Raw genomic sequence first — 24,364 nt, forward strand, 5'->3', positions numbered from 1 at the left:
CATTGTGTGTTGGAGGAATACACAGTGGAAGAAAGATTGGAAGTTAGCACGAGATACGGGAACTGGGTATACCATGAGTGGCAACTGTGTGTACACTTAATTTTTTTAATATAACTTCATTTAAAATTGAAAATGCCAGTGTTTCCATCATGGCGTAGCAGAAACGAATCCAACTAGGAACTATGAGGTTGCAGGTTCGATCCCTGGCCTCGCTCCCGTTCGATCCCTGGATCCCAGGATCCAGTGTGGCCATGAGCTATGGTGCAGGTCACATACGCAGCTCGGATCCCACATTGCTGTGTTGTAGGGTGGCAGCTGCAGCTCCGATTAGACCCCTAGCCTGGGAATCTCCATATGCTGCGAGCGCAGCCCTTTAAATAAATAAATACGTAAATAAAAATAAAGCAAAAAAATAAAAAATAAAATTTCCAATGCCATCCAAGTTTCAAAGACGAGAAGGACACTCCAAGGTCCCTGTGATCCTCCCGCTCTGTCCCGCCCTGACTCAGCTTTCCACTGGCCGGTGGTGATTGTTCCTTTTATCACGGGAGTAAAATTGCATCTTCTCCCCTAGGCGGGAGGCTATTTTTCTTGGATTATCTGTCTTATTCGTGACTGCTTCGTAGCCCACCATGCTTTAAGTGCAAGGTACTTTTTTTTTAGAAAAATGGAAATGATTTTTCCAATTGCCTGCCTCACAGGTGGGTTTCTGCTAAGAAACACTTAGGGCACGTGCCAGGTCCCTTCTGTTCTGCTGTGTTTGGGGGGGGAGGGGGTTGTAGGTTGGTTGGTTTACTTTTTTTACTTTTTTGGCTGCCTCTAGGCATATGGAGTTCCCAGGCCGGGGACTGGATCCAAGCTGCAGTTGCAGCCTAAGCTGCAGCTGCAGCCATGCCAGATCCTTAACCCACTGCACCAGGCCTGGGTTTGAACCTGCGTCCCAGAGCGCCTAAGATGCCACCGCCTATCCCGTTGCGCCACAGCAGGAACTCCATGCTCTGTTGTGTTTTGATACGCGACCTGTAGCTTCCGTACCTCTTATTACACTGGACCTAGTCTTAAGCCTCAGAAGAAGAAAAGCCATAGCTTTATGCAACCCAGTCACACCCAGTAGTGTGACAGATGTGCATGAGGGGGCTGAGGACGTGAGGCTGCCGATGTCCCGCTGGCATTGAAGGACAGGTGGGATCCGCTGCCTTTCACTGCCAGAGGCAAACCGGGTACCCCCACCCGCCAGGATGCTTCTGGTACAAATCCCTTCCCCACAAGTGCGGCCGTGAATTAATGTTCAAATTAATGGAATTTTCCTCTCCGGGGATTTCAAAGGATATTGAAATTCATCAAAGAATATTGAAATTCACATCTATTACGTGTGGCTAATGGCTATTTATAGTAATATAATCTATTACTCTGGCTAATTTGTTTGCTTTTTGAACCCAGCCACCCCCACCCCCTACATATTAATGGAAGATCTCCCTTGGCGCATCTGCTCATGTGTGTACTATGTTTTATTTAACATCAACACACAAACACATAATTATAGCCATTTTCCCCCCCGCCGGGAATCATAGAAATCACAAGGAATAGTAAGAATTAGGGCATGGCGTTTGTTTTGCAAATGAGGCCTAAAAATCCACCAAGTTACATCTATTTTCCTGGCATCAGAGGGTGGCCAGACACAGCCAGGTTGAAAAAGTTGGCTTTCTAGCTCCACACTGCAAAGTCTGCTTTTCTGTTTTAATCTAATGAAATGATTCTTTGCTTTGTTGGCGGGGCAGGGGCTGAGCCTTGGTGTCTGTCTGTTGCTGAGTTGCTGACTGGCTCACACAGTTGTGAGAGAAAAGTTTCCAGAGTGTCTGAAAGACTCAGATTCCGCGTGTGTGTGTGTGTGTGTGTGTTTTCAACCCTATGCTGAGATAAATCCTGGTGCACAGGTCAGAATTTAGCATCTAGGGTCTTCTTGGTACATGAGCTACCAGAGTGAAATTGTCAAAAGAATTTTCAGCTGCGTCGCTGTGCGGTAATTATGCAGACAACAGCCATGTGGCCCCAGCTTCCGAACAAGGACCCTTTTCTTGTGAGGTTAACATCCGGAGGCTGTTCCGGAAGAGTTATAATTACTTTTTGATGTTCTCCATGTTAAAATGACCTTTTAGCTGTCTGCAGTAAAGCCGACGCTGGGGACTTGTGGCTTTGCTGGCATTAACACGTGCAGGATGTGTAAACACAATGGTAATTCTATACAGGGTGGCATCGGGTCGCCTTCTCTTCCCCGTGGGCTGACATCACATTCTGGAAGCAAGCAGGGCTGGCACTTGCAGGGAGGTGTGGTCGAGACGGGACCGGAAGGGGGCAGAGCTGCCTGGACTGGATGCATTAACTTCTGAGGCCCCAGCTTGGTTCCACCACGTGGTCCCAGAGCTGCCCCCATCAGGGGCTCCACATGAGTGCCTTCCCCGTGCACAGAGGACTGGTGATATACACTCGCAGAGCATTTTATGGTTTTTTGGCTTTTTTTTTTTTTTTTTTTTTTTTTTTGCTTTTTAGGTCTGCATCTGTGGCATATGAAGTTCCCAGGCTAGGGGTCGAATGGAGCTGCACCTGCCTGCCTACACACAGCCACAGCAACACGGGATCCCAGCCACGTCTGTGACCTACACCACAGCTCACAGCAACGCTGGATCCTTAACTCACTGAGCAAGGCCAGGGATCGAACCTCACGGATACCGGTTGGGTTCGTTACAACTAAGCCACGCCAGAAACTCCCCAGAGCATTTTTTAAAATGAAAGTAGTGATGCTGAGACTTGCAGAAACAGCTAGGTTTCTGCTAGCCAGCCCGATGCAGGAAGCAGGGTCCCCTTGCGTCTGGGGTTTTAACATCGGTCCATTTTTTTTTTTAATAAATAGTTGGCAAAAGAAGAAAGGGAGTGAAGTCAATCGAGTTTGGCCTCCATCACCGCTCTCCTCCCAGGCCACTCTCCGGCCCTTCCCTTCCCTCGGGTACCGTGTTGTCCGGGAGAGGGGAGAACGCTCCTGACTCGAGGCAGCCGAGACCCCGTCCCTCCCCTTGCCCGCCCCGTCCAGAGGACTCTCACTAAAACACCTCAACTATGTCCTCTGGACTAAATAAAGACCTTTCTCACATGTGTTGCCCAATGGCGCATCCATTTGGAAGCTTTGAGGTCAATGATTTAAGTTCCAGTTAATTGCTCCAGACCCAGAAATCAAGTTTACGTCCTGTCCGGCCTCCTTTCCCTGGTGTGTGGCCTTTAGTGAAAATCAGCTGTGCTGGCCCCGCAGCTGGGTCGTCCTCTGTGGTTCAGACACGCAGGAAAGGGAAGGAGAACCTTCCAGCTCCTCAGGGAGCTTCATGTGATGGCGAAGGGGCGGGGGTGTGTGGTTCTGAGCAGCAGGAAGCTGGAGCTGCTTTCTCCCCGCCCCGCCTCCCGTGTAAGAAAACAAAGTGACCCAGGAAACTCACAGCCACACCCGGACGCGTCAGATCCGAAGAATGACCAAGCAAGAAACATCTCCAGAGGGACCTCATTCATAACCACCTGCCCAAAATCCAGAGAGGCCGCCAGCCCGTAGCTGACGGGGTGGAAATAATATGTGATGCCGAGCAGAGGGGCTGAGGGCTGTCTCGGAGGAGAGCCTGGTCCAAGTTGGTAGTGGATGCTCGAGCATCCTCCGCTGAGCCCATTTCGGGGGAGAATGGTCTGACAGAGAAGGGAGAAAAAGTCAGGATAACAGAGGCTGCAAGGTTGAAGCTGAGGCAGGACAACTACTTCATGAAGGAAGGAGATGGGGGAAGAAGATGGGGTTTGGGCAGCAAGATAAGTAATTAATGCTGCCTAGAAACGCTTGCATTTGAGAGGCTTATGCGGTCACTTGTGCAGCGCCTCCCAGAAGGCGTGAAATACCAAGCCTGGGTTGGTAGCTGCACTGAACACTGGATAACGATTGGGCATCGTGAGTTGAAACCGCAGGAGGAGTTCCCGTGACGACTCAGTGGTAACAAACCCGACTGGTATCCATGAGGTTGCTGGTTCGATCCCTGCCTTGCTCAGAGGGTTAAGATTGCAGACATGGCTCGGATCCCGTGTTGTTCTGGCTGTGGCACAGCCTGGCAACTGCAGCTCCAATTTGACCCCTAGCCTGGGAACTTCCATATTCTGTGGGCCCTAAAAAGCAAAAAACAGACAAAAAACCCACAAAAAACCCCACAGGGGCTGGAGGGGGCTACTTAGGAAGAAGAAGAAAATGAAGAAAAGAGGGAGTTCCCGTCGTGGCGCAGTGGTTAATGAATCCAACTAGGAACCATGAGGTTGCAGGTTCGATCCCTGGCCTCGCTCAGTGGGTTAAGGATCTGGCTTTGCCGTGAGCTGTGGTGTAGGTTGCAGACTCGGCTCAGATCCCACATTGCTGTGGCTGTGGTGTAGGCCAGCGGCTACAGCTCCAATTCGACCCCTAGCCTGGGAACCTCCACATGCCATGGAAAGTGGCCCTAGAAGAGGCAAAAAAAAAAGAAAATGAAGAAAAGAGAGAGTGGCTATGTGGGTACGGATGCCTGGGCCACTTTGCTGTACAGCAGAAATTGTCACAACCTTATAAAGTAACTATACGTCAATAAAACTTTTTTAAAAACTCATCTTTTTTAAAAAAATAAACAAAAGTGAAGAGATAGCCAGGATGAAGTCCCAACACACACGTACATCATAGGAGCCGCCTGAAGAGGAAGGCTTGGCGAAGAGAATCCAAGAACTGACCTGGTGAGAAACGGGGGGCTGGGGAGAGGCCTCCAGAGGCAGAGAGCAGAGCGGTAGGACATGAGGGGCTGACTAGCCCGGAGAGGGTGGCCAGAGGCGGGAGTGACCTGACCTTCCTCTGTGGACTAGGTGACTAAGAGGTTAAGGGTAATCCGGCACGGAACCATTTCAGGGCATGGGGAGGAGAACATCCTTGTTTTAATGAGAAGTGAATAGTACTTAAGGCCATGGACCAACATGTTTTGTTTTGACCGCTGAGAGGAAGCAGAAGAACAGAGGGAGAGAATGCAAGAAACACAGCCCCCCTCCCCAGGGTGGGGGGAGGTGAAGATGGGGGGTGGCAGTAAAAGACCCCCAGGCAGGGGCCAGGAGCCTAGTGGGAATCCTTGTTCTTTTGATGTTAGAAAAGGTTTAAGCCGTTCGTGGGTCTCCCCTGTGATGGAATTCACACCATATGCTCAGTTAGAAGCAGAGGAATAGGTGGGGGGAGGAGCCAGAAGCTGGGGGAGGAGCCAGCCGCACCCCATCCCCCACCCGCATTTCTGTGCGCCCTGCCTTTCCTCCCCTTGGGCTGCTTCGTTAAGCTCGCACCTTGCTCCCGGCAAGCCCTCTGCGTCCTGAGATCCTTGATGAATTAGAGGTTGGGCCAGCAGTTCTGGAAGGCTCCAGATGCTAAGAAGGGGAGTTGTTCCTCCCGGTCCTGGAGGCACAGGGCAGTAGCACCTGCAGGTGTAAATCACCGCCCGCCCCACGGGGGCTTGGGGGTTTTATTCCGCGCTGAGCCCCTCTCACTTCTGGGTCCAGATTTCATTTATCATTCGTCCCTTTCCTTGAAGTTGGCTTCTAGCTGTCCTGAACGGTTGGTTGGAGGATATTACATAGGTTCATGGTTGAAAATCCTCTTTTAAATTGTTTCTGGGAAATTCCTTTCTTGCCAGTGGGTACGGTGGCAGGTTTGGGTTAGAGCAGTGTGGGCTGGGCTCAGGTGCAAGCTCCCACCTCGCGATTGCTGGCATTAGATGGGATGCTTTGTTTCTTTCTGTCTTGTCCTTAGCTGTTGGATGGGGGTGATGATGGTACCTGCCAGAGGCTGCCAGGAGGGGTCAGTGAGTTAATAGTGCTTCGCCCAGTACTCAGCACCCGCCAGCTACCATTTTTGATATTATTTCTTTTGGTGCTTTTTAAGCACCTGGCTTATCAACACCGGCTATAACCCAGAATCGTAAGAGATAGGACTTTATACCCAAATACTCAGCTAAAAATGCACATGTCTTTGTCACCAACTACCCAGCTTGTCTGGAGTGCTGCCAACCCATCCTGTTCTTGGAACAGCCATTCTGCCCTCTTCTGGGTCATTCTCCCCATATCTACCTCTGGGCATGGGTCTCCTGTACTTTGTCAATTCTATTTTTCTCGTCCCCAGGGCTTTTTACCCAGCCCTTTGTCTCGTTCAGGCGAAGGGCTCTTGGGAGCAAAAAGCTTGATGTCAAGGTTAAGTCTTGCTTCTTACACTTGTCTGTTAACCCCAGCCTGTGAGAGACTCTCTCTCACGAGCCAGTTCCTGCAAGTCTTCTCCATGCTGTTCTGACACTGGGGGAAAAATGTTCAGTGAGACCAAATTAAAATGAAGAGAAAATGGTTCTTCCCTGTCTCTTTCAAAGGCACAAGGGGAGTTTTTTGTCTGCAGAGTGACTGGGGTAATTTCAAAGTCTCCTTCTGGCACTAGCATTCAGTGACACACACAGGAGGGAAAGGTACAAATGGGGGCTTAGAAAGGAAGACATAAACATTGCCGTTTTTGGAGTTCGCATCCTGGCTCAGCAGTAATGAATCAGATTCATATCCAAGAGGACGAGGGTTCGATCCCTGGCCTTGCTCAGTGGGTTAAGGATCTGGCATTGCCGTGAGCTGGTGGTGTAGGTCACAGAGACAGCTCAGATCCCTGTGGCCGTGGCTGTGGTGTAGGCCGGCAGGTGCCGCTCCAGTTGGACCTCTAGCCTGGACACCTCCATGTGCCGCAGGTGTAGCCCTAAATAGACAAAAGTTGCTCTTTTTGTCATCTGGGGCCTGGCCCATTTTCCGGTCATGTTTCCACTGCCAACGCTCTGGTTTCCAACCCTTTGCTCTCAGGGAAGGCCGCTCGAATGCCCACATCAGAGGAGATTTTTACCAAAGAATCGGCGACGTGATGCTGAAGAACATCCAGGGCATGAAGGTGAGTGGCTCGGGGCCTGGGTCAGGGAGCTCGGGAGGGAAGGTCACGCGCCGGGGCTGCCCAAGGCCTTGACCCTGGTCCCCGGCCACGAACACCGGCCTGATGCCATGGGTCTGCCTGTGGCCCAGCCCCCGGGGGAACCCTTCTGTCTCGTCTGGATAATGTTATTTGGAAGCAGAAAGGAACATTCGGTCACTCAGGGAGAAGAAGCACTTGCGGTACTTTTTTCCTTTCCAAAAGCTCTGTAGCCAAAACAACAGGTATTTCCTGTGCGTAAGTCTTTCCAAACTCATTTTTAAAAAATTATATAGGGGGTTCCCGTTGGGGCTCAGCGGAAACAAATCTGACTCGCATCTATGAGGATGTGGGTTCAATCCCTGGCCCCACTCAGTGGGTTAAGGATCAGCATTGTCATGAGCTGTGGCGTAGGTTGCAAACGTGGCTCGGATCCTGTGTTGCTGTGGCTGTGGTATAGACGGGCAGCTGCAGCTCTGATTCGACCCCAAGCTTAGGAACCTCCATATGCCGCAGGTGCGGTCTTAAAAAGACAAAAAAAAATAATTATGTAGATAAAACATTGGTTGACAGAGCATTTCGCTTTCAGTCAGTTGTTTTGGCTTCATGTGAGTGTGACAAACGCATTGGATTGGATACTATGCAGGAATTCCAGTCAAGGCCGTGACTTTAAGTCAGTTTATAGGGTAAGTGTATTTTTCACCGGAAGAGTGAAAGTCCACCCAGAGAAGTCAGTACATAGTGAACCAATATTCTGCCTCCCGTTCAAAATCAGCCCCGTCTCTGACATCTGAAAAAGTCATTTGTGCCTTTTCATTTTAATCCATTAATAATTCCTTTCATATGGAATGCTTTAATTCACACAATTTGTCTTTCAAATACACATACATCTATATTTGCAGTTTAAAGCAATCGTCCTGTATTTCAACCACCCAGAGCCTGTCCAATAACCTTAACTAACAACTACGAGCAAGCTTGCAGCCCCCTAGAGAAGGCAGACTGCCTGTGCCGCCACCTTTTCAGTTTGTCCAACCACCCGTCTCTCCATCCACCATCCATCCAGTACTAGGCGAGCACCGGTCATGTCCAAGGCGTTAGGAGAATAAAAGTTATTATTGCGGTTTGAATTAATTCCTAAGAATCTGAGTCATTTGGTGCTTGACTTGTTCCATTAGAATTATATAATTCTAAGAGGAAACAGAAAAGATAGGATCTAACACTACTCAAGGGATTTCCTGTTTCCCTTGACAAAGATCAAGACATTATTTAATAGCTCCTGAGCTTATGGTGGTCTTTTTCATAGTATTTCAAAAAGCAACACTCCCCTCTTGGGGCCATGTCAGAGGGAGGCCCTGGAAGCCATCAGGACTGGAGAATCCTATGCAAAGAAAGCAAAGAATCACCTAAGGGGAGTTCCCGTCGTGGCACAGTGGTTAACGAATCCGACTAGGAACCATGAGGTTGCGGGTTCGGTCCCTGCCCTTGCTCAGTGGGTTAACGATCTGGCGTTGCCGTGACTGTGGTGTGGGTCGCAGACGCGACTTGGATCCCGTGTTGCTGTGGCTCTGGTGTAGGCCGGTGGCTACAGCTCCAATTAGACCCCTAGCCTGGGAATCTCCATATGCCATGGGAGCGGCCCAAGAAATAGCAAAAAGACAAAAAAAAAAAAAAGAATCACCTAAGGTATTTCAGGACCGCAGTATTTTTAATGCCATAGAGTTGGGTGGGTGCACCAAACTCAGATGTAACAGTAACAGACATCTTTTCACTTTCCATAATGTTTTTTCTTTTTTTTTAGTGCTTTTTTTTTTTTTTTTTCTTTTTAGGACCACACCCACAGCATATGGAAGTTCCCAGGCTAGGGGTCAAATCGGAGCTATGGCTACCAGCCTACACCACAGCCACAGCAAAGCAGGATCCAAGTCACATCTGAGACCTACACCACAACTCCCGGCAGTGCTGGATCCCTAACGCAGTGATGGAGGCCAAGGACTGAACCCATATGCTCATGGATACTAGTTGGACTCACTACCACTGAGCCACAACGGGAACTCCTAAAATGATTTTTATTTTTTATTTATTTATTGACTGCCATACGGAATTCCCAGGCCAGGGAGCAGATCTGAGCCCCATTGTCAGCCGACACTGCTGCTGCAATAACGCAGGATCCTTAACCACTGTGCTGGACTGGGGAGCATGACCCGCATCCCCCATGCTCCAGAGACACCACCCATCCTGTTGTGCCGCAGCAGGAGCTCCTTTAGCGGCATTTTAGATTTATAGAAAAATTGAAAGGCAAACCTGGAGGTCTCACATCCTTGCCTCCCTGTTTCCCCCGCCACAGAATGTCACTGTCACCTAGTATTAACATCTTGCGTGGGCAGCGGTATAGTTGTTGCAACTGATGAGCCGATATTGATGCATTCTTATTAACAGAGTCCCTAGGTTACATTAAGTCTCACCCTCGGTGTTGCACGTTCTCTGGGCTGTGCCGCGAGCATGATGTCACATATCCATCGGGACAGTGCTGCACAAAGAGGAATGACATTCCTCATTTTTCACTGTCCTTAAAATCCTCTGTGCGCCCCTCTCCGTCCCCCACCCCACCCCCGGCGCCTGCTCATCTTTCTGTCTGCGCAGCCTTTTCCAGCATATTAGACCATTGCACTCGCCCAGTGTGTGACCTTTTCAGACTGGCTTTTGTCACTTGATAAAAATACCCTTTTTTCTCACTTCTATAAGATGTGTCTGCTGCTGTGGTACTTACTCCTCAGTCGTTCTGCTCATAGGAAGCTCTTTCCCCATGATCTGCACTTTTTCTTGGCCCAGTTTGGTTTTTACTTTTTTGTTTGTTTGTTTGTTGGTTGGTTTTTTTAGGGCCACAGCCACGGCATACGGAGGGTCCCAGGCTAGGGGTCCAATTGGAGCTGCAGCTCCTGGCCTGCAGCACAGCCACAGCAACGCCAGATCTGAGCCGCATCTGCGACCTACACCACAGCTCATGGCAACGCCAGATCCTTAACCCACTGAGCAAGGCCGGGGATCAAACCTGTGTCCTCATGGATACTAGTCGTGTTCATTAACTGCTGAGCCACAACGGAAACTCTGGTTTTTGCCTTTTTTCTCAGCGCTCTTTTCACCTGAGATGAACAGCCTTCCTGGGGGCCTCCCATCTGAGGTGTGGGCTCTGCCATGGGCTCTGGGGACAGCGGCAGACACCTGCCGGCTAAGTTCCAGCCCCCCTGGGGACCACCCTGAGTTCTCCTGTATCCCAGCCCTTGCTGTGTCCCCTAGGAGGGGGGCATATGAGAGCCATGCCTTCCTCTCCCTCACCCACACCTAAGACCTCCTCAAAACAGACCTGACCCCCGTCCCGGGGCAGCTCCTGCTCCTCAGTCTAGAGGAGCATCCAGGCAGCCTCCTGGCTGTGCTGGTGTTTCGGTTTGTGCCAGTCCACATGCATGTATAGCGTGGAGTTTTGTGCGCAGCAAAATGAAAATAGGTGGAGGAGCTCAGAGACTCTGGCAGCCTTTTGGAGAATTTCTTTTCTATTGTGGTGCTCATTGGTTTTAAAGAAGTTTTAGGAGTTCCTGTTGCAGTTCAGTGGATTAAAGGCCGATGTGGTCTCGTGGAGGTCACAGGTTCGATCCCTCGCCTCCTCCAGTGGGTTAAGGATGCAGTGTTGCCACAAGCTGTGGCATAGGTCACAGATGTGCCTTGGATCAGATCCCTGGCCCGGGAACTCCATATGCTGCAGGGAGGCCAAAAGGAAAAGAAAAAAAGAATTTTTAGAAAGGGTGGCGGGGAGCATCAGAAGGTTCTAGAGACGTGGAAGCCTAGGTGGGCTCTTCTGTCCAAAACACTTCCGGTGACGGCCAGCCTGCAGCATCTTTCCCTCACATGCTGCACCTGAGTGTTGACCTCAAACTCAGGGGCTCGCTTGGCACAGATGGCGCCAGTGCCCTTCAGCTGCCCCCGGACCCTCTACACAGGACCCAGGGAGCAGGGCTGGGGGCTCCAGCGCCCGCCTACACGTCAGAGGCACCCAGACGCTGATCTCTAGCCCAGGCTGTGAACCTCCTCCTGGAATCATCTGCCCAGATGCCCAAAGGCATTGCAGAATGCCCACAAGCCAAAGAGGCCAGGTCTTTCATCATGACCCTTCACTCCTGGGCCCTGACCCCCCAGCCCCACCTCCTGCCCCCTCTCCTCCCTGAAGACCAGCCACTTCACTCCATCCAGCTCTCAGTGCTCTCCGGGGTGACTCACCCCACGGCCTCCTATCCATCAGTCCCCCGCCACAGCCCCCGAGCCATCATTTATCCTCTCCAACAGGCCCCAAACCTTCCTGGCCTCTCTGGTTTCGAGAACACTGTCCACACTCTAAACCGGACCAAGAAAGCTTCCCTAGATGATCTTTCTAGATCCCGCCCCGCCCCCCATCCTTCACCTTCTGCTCTGCACTCCAACGACCTTGAACCTGCCTCTCCGGACACTCAGGGCCTTGCAAGACCCCTGCCCTGGTGGGGCGCATGCCTTGGTTCATTTGCTCATGAACGCATTTGGGCAGCAACCTTCTATGGGCACCTACTGTGTATGGTGGATGGAGTGACAGGATAGGTCAAGGTCAAGCAGGGGACTGCACCTGTGAAAACATGGCTTAGAGCTGCACACACACGTACACACACACACACACGAGGGCGGCTAGAACTGCCGGAATCCAAGGAAACTCTGGCCTGTCCTGCTTGCACTGCGGTGCTACAGTTGGGCAAGCTGCGAGCATTAGGGGCGGCTGGTGAAGGGTGCATAGGACCCCCCCATGTGTCTGTCTACACCGCCACCTGTTAAAGGAAAGATCATCCTTTAAGTGCTTGTTAACGAGGATGGAGCAGACTTTATTCAGGACCATTGCAATAGGCGTGGGGACACTGGGCTTTCACGGTGGGCGAGAGAGAGGGGAGTCCACGCCCAGAGCAGCAGGGACGGGGGATCAACAGCCAGGGAGGGGGCGGGGCTCAGAGGATGGAAAGTGACTGAGGGGGCATCAGGGGTGAGGGGGATTCTGACAGGGTCCTTTGGCCGAGGACCAGTGGGGTGGTCAGACATGACCTGGGGGTTCTGGCGGAACCGACTAGTGGGGGTCTCTTTAGAACTGGATGGCACAGGAGTGCATAGACAGGCCTGGGAGAAGGTTCTGGAGCCTGATGACAGTCTGCTTAAGCAAAGGCTCATGGTCAGATCCCAAGAGAGAAGGACTGCGTCTCATTCCCACCCGCTCCTGGGATCCAACAGAGCGTGGCAGGTGTTCTGTTATCCTATGAGTGAAGCAGGGGAGTTCAATGGCAATACGTATTTTTAACGATATGGAATTTATGGAGTGGCCCTGGCCTGTATGTCATTCTTTGACATTTAGGAGAAAACCCCACGCCCCCTGAAGGAGCTCCTGTTCTTTTATTTCCCCTCAGTTTTGCCAGCCTCGTTTTTAAAAAGAACGTTACACCTCTGATGTTATATATTTTATGACCCTTGAGTGTTTGGAGCCGTGCTTTCATAGAGCTTTTTATTTCATCCCGAGAATTTAAATAGTGAAATATTAAAAACGTGAAATTAAGTACAGCACACAGTTCTGTGCCTCGTAGTGGCTGTTAGTGGAGGGGAATCTGAAAAGGAATATTTATGTATATGTGTGGCTGGTCACTTTGCTGTACAATTGAAGCTGGCACAGTGTGGTAGATTGACTATACTTCAATTTTAAAAATTCTCTTTTTGTGTCTTTTTTTTTTTTTTTTAAGGGCTGCACCCATGGCATATGGAGGTTCCCAAGCTACGGGTTGAATCAGCTATAACCTCCAGCTACACCACAGCAACGTGGGACCCAAGCCGCATCTGCACCCTATACCACAGCTCACAGCAATGGCGGATCTTTAACCCACTGAGTGAGGCCAGGGATTGAACCTGCATCTTCTTGGATACTAGTCAGATTTGTTTCCACTGAGCCACGATGAGAACTCCCAATTTTAAAAATTCTTGTAGTAATTTTTTTTTTAAAAAAATAAAAAAACATGAAATGAGTTCCCACTGTGGTGCCAGGAGTAAATGATACCGCTTGTCTCTGTGGCGGTGCAGTGGGATCAGGTGATGTTGCAGATGTGGCTCGGATTCAATCCCAAGAACTTCCATAAGCCCAGATTGTGGACAGAAAAGGGAAAAAAAAATCAAAAAACAAAAAAACCATGAAAGTAGGGAGTTTCCATCGTGGCTCAGTGTTTAATGAATCCGACCAGTATCCATGAGGCTACAGGTTCGATCCCTGGCCTCACTCAGTGGGTTAAGGATCTAGCATTGCCGTGAGCTGTGGTGTAGGTCACAGAGGCAGCTCAGATCTGTCGAGGCTGTGGCTGTGGCTGTGGCTGGCAGCTGTATCTCTGATCAGACCCCTAGCCTGGGAACTTCCATGTGCTGCGGGTGCAGCCCTAAAAAGCAAAAAAAGCAAAACACAAAAAAACATGAAAGTAAATAAGCAAGATGAAAGAATGAAAGTGAGCTCTTCACTTCTGAGAGGCAGACCGGTGGACCACATGGTTGAGCAGGACTCTGTCTCCCCCCCCCCCCATCTTTCACCCCCCAGCAACTGGCAGCTCACCTGTGGAAGCACAGCGAGGCTCTGGAGGCGCTGGAGACCAGCATCAGGGGCTCCCGGCGGCTGGAGAGCTTGTGCCGGGACTTCGAGCTGCAGAAGGTGTGCTACCTGCCGCTCAACACCTTCCTCCTGCGCCCGCTGCACCGGCTCATGCACTACAAGCAGGTCCTGGAGCGGCTGTGCAAGCACCACCCGCCCAGCCACGCAGACTTCAGGGACTGCCGAGGTGAGTGCGGGCTCGCGGGGACACTGTGGCCCCAGGGTTCATGGTCATGGGAGGCAGACAGGCTTTTTAGGACCTGGTCCAACATTTTCTTTTCCGTTCCCCTGCCTGCATTTTCTCCTTCCATCCTGGAGAATAGCGCAGAGAACCCCGGAGACGCTCCACTTAGCATCAGCCCCTTCCAGAGAGCTTTCCTCTCCCTTCGCAGTGGGACCTCACCACGTCTCCCTTGGGTGGGCCCCAGAAAACGGCACACGATAAACATTGCTGCCCATCGCTGCTCGGTATTCACAAGCTCACCCCATAAGCACTTCACCTGTCTTAACGCTTAATCTTCAGGAGAAGCCTACAAGACAGTGGTGAGCACATTTTATGTATAGGGGCTACTGAAACCAGAGAGGTTAAGGAACCTGCCCAGAGTCACACAGCAGGAAAGTAAATGATGGGTAACCTAAACCCAGATCCCAGGTTCTTGACCATCCTACCTACTGTGTCATGATGTTATGACCCCTGGTCCTTCACCCAGCACCGGGGCCAGGTACTCTGCCAGGTAGCTTTCTTGTATTAATACTTTTACTCTTTTTTTTTTTTTTTCACTCTAGGGCCACCCCCATGGCATATGGAGGTTCCCAGGCTAGGGATCGAATTGGAGCTACAGCTGCCGGCCTACACCACAGCCACAGCAATGCCAGATCTGAGCCGCATCTGCAACCTATACCACAGCTCACGGCAATGCTGGATCCTTAACCCACTGAGCAAGGCCAGGGATTGAACCCACAACCTCATGGTTCCTAGTTGGATTCATTTCCGCTGTGTCACAACGGGAACTTCAAGATGAGTTTTTTTATTCCAGACAAGAAACAGGTTCAGAAGGAGCAAAGGACCTGTGAGTGCTGGCACACAACCAGAGCTGGCATTCCAGGCCATTTTCCCCACTGCGCCATAACGTCGTGGTTTTGAGCTCCCGTCCTCTGTCTCACGTTGTTGGTTAATGTCTGTGCTCCCTGGCCTGGCCTGCAGGCCCCTCGGGGGCCAGACCCTGAGGCCTGTGGCTGGGTCCCCAGCACTCAGAAGCCAGAATGCACCCTCCGTAGGTGGCTCCTGACAGATTACAGGATCTGCACGCCCACTGCTAGGTCAAGGCCTGTGCCTCTTGCCTAAAGTGTTATAAATTTAACCTGAGTTTGTAGAAAGACAATCCTAGATTTGGCCAAGTAGTTAAGACATGGCCAATTCACAGAAGGGGAACAGAAATGGCCCATGGTGTGGTTTTGTGTGGCTTGCTTGCTTGCTTGCTTGATTTATTTATTTGTTTATTTATTTATGTTGCTTTTTTAGGGTCACGCCTACAGCATATGGAAGGTCCCAGGCTAGGGGTTGAATTGGAGCTGCAGCTGCTGGTCTACACCACAGCCACAGCCACAGGGACAGCCTATACCACAGCTCATGGCAACGCTGGATCTTTAACCCACTGAGCGAAGCCAGGGATCAAACCCTCATCCTCAGGGATATTAGTCGAGTTTGTTACCCCTGAGCCACGACGGGAACTGCCAGAGAAAACTCTGTTCTTGACAGTTAAATGGTAAAGGTGTTTGTTACTCGCTAGGCGTGTCGGATGGCATCATGGAAACAGGCCGGGCAGATCAAGAAGTGTTTGAACCCGTATTTCCTGAACATGAGGGAAAGAGCTGAGCGAGGGTCCAAAACACCAGCCCCACACCCAGGGCCGGGCTGCTGTCCTTTTTCCTCTTAGAGCCTCCGCCCGCCCAGCCCCCTAAGCATCCGGTGCCCAGGAGCGGTTTAGTAGAGTGAACCGGCTGGTGGCGTCTGAGGACGGAGCAGGCTCTGGCTCTGTCACTGTGGCTGAGACGAGAAGCCAGGAAGCCTTGCATTGGCATCCCCTGGGAGAAAGCAAGAAAGAGGAAGGCTTCCTCGCCCCCGTCGAGGTGCCCGCAGTGTCCTGAAGAGGGACATGCAGTGGGCACGTGTTTCTTGCTGTCGCTTGTCAAAGGGACCGAAGTCCTCGGTGCCTGTGGATGTGCGGGCCACCCAAACAAACACTAGCTGGGCACTAGCTCCGGTTGTATACTGGATGCCCATCGGTATGGGGCACACGTGCCCACGTTGGAATTTTAGTTTTGCCCTTTTGGTTTTGCCCTTGTTCTGTGCCACCCTCTTGGCGAACACTGTGATGGCTGTAGAAGGCAGAGCTGGGGTGTGCTGGAAAGTTCGTGGCCCAAAGGTGTCACGCTATCCCTGAGACCCTTGGCCCGAAAGATCCCTCCGTTGCCCTAGGTTTGTCTGTGGCTTCTCTGTGCTCCTTCTGCCCTGTGCTTCCCTGGTAACGGGGAGCGGAGAAGAATCTCTGCCCTGGGGACAAAGTTTCAGCATGCTTACTCCCTTCTGGTCTCCTCTTTCTGCCCCCAAGGGATGCTGTCTACAGGAGAGCTGCATAGCCCCAGGCCTCGAAGGGGACAGTTGCCTTTTCAAGATGGTTTGGAGGAAACGAAAGCCAAGCAAATCCAAACATAAAGCCAGTCACCCCGTGTTTACAGTTGAGAAATAGCAGCATTTTCTCGAGAAGGGCGGCTTCTGATGTGGTTCAGTTCCGCACACACATCACCCTGGAGAGCTGAGCTTAAAGATGTGGGCAAAACACCCTGGGCTGCCATTAATGCTGCGGTTTGTGTGTCTCGTTGCTTCCTCAGCTGCTTTGGCAGAGATCACGGAGATGGTGGCACAGCTTCACGGTACGATGATCAAGATGGAGAATTTCCAGAAGCTGCATGAACTCAAGAAAGATTTGATTGGCGTCGACAATCTTGTGATTCCAGGACGGGTAAGCCGCTGCCATGTTCTCTGTGTGCTTGGGCGTCAAGCCAGAAAGACAACGTCTAAGTGACTTAAATTTGAACCTTCTGAATATGGACGCTCCCAAGTGAAAATATCTTCCTTTTGTCAAACGTGGCTTCTTTCCCCCTAAGGGGACAGTTGGGAAAATGCCTTGAACGTGGCAGTGTCCATTCAAAAATTTTGTGTTACAGGGAGAAAAATCAATCAATCCTTCAACCGCACACTCTGCTTTTTCTCCTTTATTGGTTGATATGCTTGCTTCCTTTTTCCCCACCACATTTTGAGAGGATTTGAGATGGTTTATTTTTTTAAAATGTAGGTAAATGAAAATGGAAGAGAAAAAATTATTTTGAAGAATTGAGTAAAATAGTGATAGGAAGCAGAAAAAAAGGTTAATGCATGGAAGTATGTTGTGACTTCCCATGTAAGTAGGAAAATAATTTTTTTTTTTAGGAAATTATTTCCTAAAGATGCAATTAACATAATGTCATTTTAATTAAGAATTAAAATAATATTTTAGCCAGAACATGATTCTGGGAGAGATGCGAGTTCACTTATCCTATTAACCTTAACCTACCTATTAACCTTAACCTACCTACTAACCTTAACCTACCTACCCATGACATGCAAGGTCATTCACAGTGAAGGAGGACCTTGCTACCCAAACATCCTCCCTCCAAGCCAGGGGACATTTAAAAAATACAGGGTAGGGGAGTTCCCTTCATGGCTCAGCGGTTAACGAACTTGACTAGGATCCATGAGAATGTGGGTTCAATCCCTGGCCTTGACCAGTGGGTTAAGGATCCGGCGTTGCTCTGAGCTGTGGTGTTGGTTGTAGACACGGCTCAGATCCCTCGTGGCTGTGGCTGTGGCATAGGCCAGAGGCCACAGCTCAGATTCGACCCCTAGTCTGGGAACTTCCATAGGCCAAGGGTGTGGCTCTAAAAAGAAAAAGAAAAATTACAGGGTAGGAGTTCCTGGTGTGGCTTAGCAGAAATGAACCCAGCTAGTATCCATGAGAATGTGGGTTCAATCCCTGGCCTCCCTTGGTGGGTTAGGGATCTGGCGTTGAGGTGAGCTGTGGTGTAGGTCACAGACACGGTTCTGATCCTGCGTTGCTGTGGCTGTGGCGTAGGCTGGCAGCTGTAGCTCCGATTCGACCCCTAGCCTGGGAACCTCCACGTGCCGTGGGTGTGGCCCTAAAAAACAAAAAGCAAACAAAGACAGTAGCCTCCCTTTTCCCGCTCTCTTCCTAGAAAGCAGTCCGTCCCCAGGAATTAAAGATCCCATCAGCGCCACCTCTCCTTCTGCGGGAACGTCCTCGCACGGCTGCCCATCTCCCCCAGACCTCACCCAGGTTTAGGAGGGAATTTTAGCCTCTTTGATCTGCCACATACCTGCCTTCATCTTCAGACAAGTGTCCTGTGTGTCGGGGGCTTCTAGTTTTAGACATGGAGCCGCCCTGGAAACATGAAATCTGAGAAACTCAGGAAAGATGAGGGAACTTTCCTCACCTTTTGGTAGTTGGGTATTTGCGTCAGGAAGCCTAATTACAAAGCTGACCGAGTGCCAGCAGTCCGAGGTGGTCAGAGAGTGATGTGCTCAATGCTGGGTGGAAATTAAAGCTGGGATTTGCTTTAGCTCTGCTGGCGAGGAAGTTCTGCCAGGGCGTCAGCACAGAACAATCCCGTTGAGCCATCCACGCGGAAGCCTTCGTAAAGCCTTGTGGAATCAATGTAATTTTCTCTTTAACTTTGGATGTGGTGCAATATTGAGCATGTTGAGCTACAGAGTAGACCAGAGCATTTGGAGAGAAGTTTTTATTTGAGGAATAGTTTCCATGGTGCTATGAAAAGAGCAGCCAGTTGAAGTAAGTGGCCTTGGGCTCAATTTCCAGCTCCACCAGAGCTGGGATGGTTCACCTACTAGAATGTTCCTTCCCTTCTGTAACGTGGGGATCACACCTTCTCCATCACACCTCCTACGTAGGTCATATGGATCAAATGAGATGTAACGTGTAAAGCTAACACAGTGAATATGAATGACCTTTCTTTTTCCCACCTACACTTATTTGGAAAGACCAGTATAGCTATTATGTGAATGAGCGCATAGCACGGTGCGGTAGAAGGCACCAGAATCATTTGGCCAGACATTGGCTCTGCCACCTGATGGACCACGTGATCCAGGCAAGTTCCTTACTCCTTTTGCACCTCCGTTTCCTTATGTGGAGAACGGGGGTGATATTATTGAATGTACAGCCTCGTAGGTGGAGCTAATATAAGCCCCCAGCCCATGTCAGGCACACACCACGTGCTAAATAAAGGTCATTATCACTGGTGAAGGTCAAGTGGGAACTGCGGAGCTGGTTACGCACCGCAGACCCGCCTGACCCCCCATATTCGGTTCATCATCCTGCTTCATGGCCACTTCCTGTTTCAGGTCGACCCTGAAGGAAGTGGGAAGAAGGATGAGAGTCGCCCAGGGAGGCAAGTTCTAGGGTGGGGTGTCCCACACAGAGATACGAACTGATTATCTTTCATTTTAAATTATTGATGGAGCTCCCATCGTGGCTCAGGGATAATGAACCCAACTAGTATCCATGAGGATGTGGGTTCGATCCCTGGCCTCTCTCAGTGGGTTAAGGATCTGGCGTTGCTGTGAGCTATGGTGTAGGTCTCAGACGCAGGTCCAATTTGTTCTTGCTATGCTGTCAGCTCTGACTGACTGCTTGCCTGGAAACTTCCATGTGATGCAGGTGTGGCTAAAATAAAATATTATCGAATATCCTGATGAGTGCAAAGCAGGCTCCCATATATTTCTCTACATGTGGAATTTGAAAAACTGAGATTTAAAGATGAGCAGAAATGTTAGGGTCCTGCTGTGTAATTCCTAACATAGCTTTTAGGCTTAATCCTGGCCCTCCTGCGGGGTCAGCCTGAGGTGGGGTCAAGTCCTCGAAGGCAGGAATTCTCCCTGAGGCAAAAGCGCAGCATACTGGGCCAGAGCCAGGCCCCCCAGCGTGTGTTTCTGTCCTAAGAATGTGCTGATTAAAGGAAGGTCATTATGATTGGAGGGTAGTGGGGGTTTGTTTGGTAAAGACTCAGAGGCCTGGGACAGTGTGAATTTCCTTCCAGAAGGAAGCAGCTTGAGCTTAAGGATATCAGGGACCTTTTCTTTGTCATGGTTTCATGGTTGGTTGGGTTTTTGTCTTTTTAGGGCTATACCCACGGCATGTGGAGGTTCCCAGGCTAGGGGTCGAATCAGAGCTATAGCTGCTGGTCTACACCACAGCCACAGCAAGAAGGGATCTGAGCCGCACCTGTGACGCCGGATCTTTAACCCGCTCAGTGAAGCCAGGCATTGAACCCTCATCCTCGTTGATAACTAGTCTGGTTCTTTGCTGCGCCACCACGGGAACTCCTGTTTCATGGTTTTTAAAACAAAAAAGATCATTCTGGGCAGGAGGCATTTTCTATATCCAGCCCTCAGACATTTTTCTGAGTCCACAGCCTTTCTGGGGATGTCCCATCTCCTCCTCACATCCCCAAGATTTGTTAAGAAAATGTACGTGTAACAATGTTACATGTTCGAGCTGGAACCAGGAGTGACAGCATGTGAGGGTCACCACTCCTCATTCTCTGAGCTCCTCCAACACCGTTTTCAATACCGAACTGTTGCTGTCTGCTTAGTGTCTGTCCCACGGACCAGCAAGTATTTGTTATGGTCACTTGTTGATCTCCGGAATGTGTCCGTTAAATCGCCAGCAGGTGTAGTCTTTGATCGACTTTTCATGAAGGACCGAAGAACAGGCCGCACAGCATCAAAATGAATGGGTTGAATCCCTATTCTTGGCTCGCTGGCCGCCCTGGTCACAGAACCTGTGTGTGGCGGGTGTTGGGGGCTCTATGGCCGGGTCACACGGGCCTCCAGGCCTCAGGGGCTGCAGACAACCTTTTAGTGTATGTCACGGTTTAATGAGTCAGGAAGAGGGCAGGACTTAGCCAGGTGATGCTCCAGCTTCATGTGGCACCGACAAGTCCCAGGTGGGCCAGGCAGGGCTGACACCTGGCAGGGATGGCTGGAGGCTGGGCTCAGTTGGGGCCGAGCAGCAGCGCCCCTAAGGGGCTTCCCCCGGCTGGGTTCCAGGTGGTCTCACTGCTTCTGGGCAGCTCAGGGTTCCCAGAGCTGGGATTCCCAGGGACAGAGCAGAGGCCACGTGTCGTTTTATGACCTAGTTTCAGAGATCACATAGCGTCACTTCCACACCCTATTTGTCAAATCGGTCACCAGTCCACCCACACCCAAGGTAAGGGGTCAGAGACTGGCCTTTATGGGGAGAACGTCAAAGAACTTGTAGCTGTGTCTGAAAAGCGGCTCTGTGGAAACAGAGTTGGGCAGATTCTTAATAATCAGTTAACCGTTGAATTTCCATCTGGCCCAGCAGTTCCACTCCTGGCCACATACCCAGAGGAACTGAAAATAGATGTTCAGGCAAGAAGATGAATGCTCAGAGCAGCACAGTAGCAGAAGGGAAACAACTCAAATGTCCAACAACAGTTGAGAGGATGGGGAGTTCCCGCTGGGGCACAGCGGGTATGAATCCAGTTAGTATCCACGTTGTATGCAGGTTCCATCCCTGGCCTCGCTCAGTGGGTCGGGGATCCCGTGTTGCCATGAGCTGTGGTGTGTAGGTCACCAGCACACCTCGGATCCCAAGTTGCTTTGGCTGTGGTGTAGACCGGAAGCTGCAGCTCTGGTTCAACCCGTAGCCTGGGAACTTCCATATGCTGAGGGTGCAGCCCTAAAAAGCAAAAGAAACACAAAAAAACCAAAAAACCAAACAACAAAACCGTTGAGGGGATAAACAAAATGTAGTCGATCCATCCAGTGGAAGACGCAGCCCCAGGCGGTACCGGAGTCCTGGCACTCGCCACAACACAGACGAACCTTGAAAACATCCTGCTAAGCCAGTCACAGAAGGCCACATGTGGCATGTTTGAGGTATAGGAAATATCCAGAATAGGCAAATCCATAGACACCGAAAACAGACTGGGTGCCAGGGGTTAAGGAAATGGGGAATGAGGAATGACTGCTTCATGGGCTTGGGGTTTCCTTTTGGGTGATGGAAAGTTCTAGACCTAGATGGGAGCGATGAATGCACACCGTGAATACACTAAAGGTCATGCAGGGTAAGTTTTGTGTGTATTTTACCACAGTTTCTTAAAATGAGAATTTCATGGGGTTGGTTGTTTTGTTTTGTTTTGTTTTTTGTGAAAGTGCCCCGAATGGTCCAGGTAAGAGTTTCGATTCAGGAGGAAGAGTTTCTGAAACGCATTAGCTTCTGGCTCTCTCATCCTAGAACACAGGTGTTAGTTTTCGAGAACCAGATTTTTTTTTTAATATACTGATTTTTTTTTCCATTATAAAGTTGGTTTGCAGTGTTTTGTCAATTTCCTACTGTACAGCAAGGTGACCCAGTTACACATACATGTACACATTCTATTTTCTCACATTATGCTCCATCATAAGTGACCAGACATAGTTCCCAGTGGTACACAGCTGGAGCTCATTGCTAATCCATTCCAAAGGCAGAAGTCTGCCTCTGTTAACTCCAAGCACCCCAACCATCCCACTCCCCCCCTCCCCCTCACAACCACAAGTCTGTTCTCCAAGTCCATGATTTTCTTTTCTGTGGAAAGGTTCATTTGTGCTGTATATTAGATTCCAGATATAAGTGATACAATGTGGTATTTGTCTTTCTCTGACTTACTTCACTCAGGATGAGAGTCTCTAGTTCCATCCATGTTGCTGCAAATGCCATTATGTTGTTCTTTTTTATGGCTGAGTAGTATTCCATTGTGTATATATATACCACATCTTCCTAATCTAGTCATCTGTGGATGGACATTTGGGTTGTTTCCATGTCTTGGCTATTGTGAATAGAGCTGCAGTGAACATGAGGGTGCATGTATCTTTTTCAAGGAAAGTTTTGTCCAGATGTATGCCCAAGAGTAGTCACTGGGTCATGTGGTAGTTCTACGCATAGATTTCTAAAGTACCTCCATACTGTTTTCCATAGTGGCTGTTCCAGCTTATATTCCCACCAACAGTGCCAGAGAGTTCCCTTTTCTCCGCACCCCCTCCAGCACTTGTTATCTGTGGTCTTATTAATGACAACCATTCTGACTGGTGCGAGGTGGTTCCTCGTGATAATTTTGATTTGCATTTCTCTTATAATCAGTGATGTTGAGCATTTTTTCATGTGCTTGTTGGCCGTCTGTATCTTCTTTGGAGGAAGAAGGCCTTTTGCCCATTTTTCATTGTTGGCTTTTTTGCTGTTGAGTCAGATTTTTTAAAAATCTTTTTAGGGCCACACCCACAGCATATAGAAGTTCCTAGGCTAGGGATCTCATCGGAACTATAGCTGCAGACCTATGCCAAGCCACAGCAACGCTGGATCTGAGCCACATCCGTGACCTACACCACAGCTCAAAGCAACACCAGATCCTTAAACCACTGAGCTAGGCCAGGGATTGAACCCACATCCTCATGGATACTAGTTGGGTTCCGTACCACTGAGACAGGATGGGAGCTCCGAGAACCAGATTTTAAGTCGTGGAGAAAAGTCCTCGACTTAAAGTCCTCTATTTACAGTTCTTTCCTAAGGCGGATCTGTCTTCCTGGTCCCCTGTTGCCACTTTGTAGCCATCTGATGTCCTTGTCACCTCCTCGCAGCCAGAAGCCCACAGGGCCTGGGGGTTAAGTGCACAGTCACAGGCCCAGGTGGGAGCCAGCCCTGCAGCCCAGGCTAGTGTACCTCTGACCACCAGCTTCCGCTCTGGTGGTGGAGCCGAAGGTAGACCTACCTTGCAGGTTGCTAGGGGGAGAGGAGCTTAGAGACGGCAAAGCACAGCCCTCAGTAGGAGCTACGATCGCTATGATTTGTGGCGGGAAGGGGCCCACCGTGTGCGGGAGCATCTCCCATGGAGCTGAGTCTCCGTGTTGACTCAGGTTTGCAGGCCCCCGCCAGCTCACGGGTCTGTTTTCTCCGCAGGAATTCATCCGCCTGGGCAGCCTCAGCAAACTCTCGGGGAAGGGGCTCCAGCAACGCATGTTCTTCCTGGTAAGTGATGAGAGCTGTTTGTCCTCGTGGTGATCGGTGACTGGTGGGCCATGGAACTAGCAAGGGTCACCCCAAAAGGGGTACCTGGCAGCAGGTGGAGCAGCCAGAGCTGCATAGACTTGTGGCTGAGATCCACGAATTGCGCAGGAATCGGAAAACGTAGTGTCTGCCCTTGTAGGTTTCAAAGTGCGGCTCATTCATCTCAGCTGCACTTGTCCTTGTTCCTCTAGTTCAACGACGTGTTGCTGTACACGAGCAGGGGACTGACAGCCTCGAATCAGTTTAAAGTCCACGGGCAGCTCCCCCTCTACGGCATGACGGTGAGTATGCGCGGTGGGCACCGCGGCGGGTTCCACCTCTGGGCTGCTTGCCGAGGGTGCGGGAGCCAGTGGCAGCACAGGAGGAAGGAAAGGAAGGACTTGACCTGTGAGAGCATCCCGGGCACCAGGATAAACCCGGGCCTTGTTAGGGCTCCCCTAGAAGGGCTCTGGGACATCACCCCTTCTCTTGTACGAAGGATGCACG

General features: G+C 50.4%; 1 protein-coding gene across 7 annotated transcripts in view; it reads left to right on the plus strand.

The window, feature by feature from the left end:
• Nucleotides 1-24,364, plus strand: part of FARP1 (FERM, ARH/RhoGEF and pleckstrin domain protein 1) — a 312,926-nt gene that overhangs the window by 279,497 nt on the left and 9,065 nt on the right. For all 7 annotated transcript variants that reach the window (XR_002336570.1, XM_021065374.1, XM_021065376.1 and 4 more), the window contains 5 exons: nt 6,901-6,985; nt 13,629-13,866; nt 16,572-16,702; nt 23,771-23,839; nt 24,070-24,159. Coding sequence is in view for 6 of the 7 variants with exons in the window: in XM_021065374.1 (XP_020921033.1) it covers nt 6,901-6,985; nt 13,629-13,866; nt 16,572-16,702; nt 23,771-23,839; nt 24,070-24,159 (613 nt within the window). In the remaining variant the exon portion in view is untranslated. The remainder of the gene's footprint in view (nt 1-6,900; nt 6,986-13,628; nt 13,867-16,571; nt 16,703-23,770; nt 23,840-24,069; nt 24,160-24,364) is intronic.

Source organism: Sus scrofa, chromosome 11 (genome assembly GCF_000003025.6).
Source record: "Sus scrofa isolate TJ Tabasco breed Duroc chromosome 11, Sscrofa11.1, whole genome shotgun sequence".
NCBI lineage: Eukaryota > Metazoa > Chordata > Mammalia > Artiodactyla > Suidae > Sus > Sus scrofa.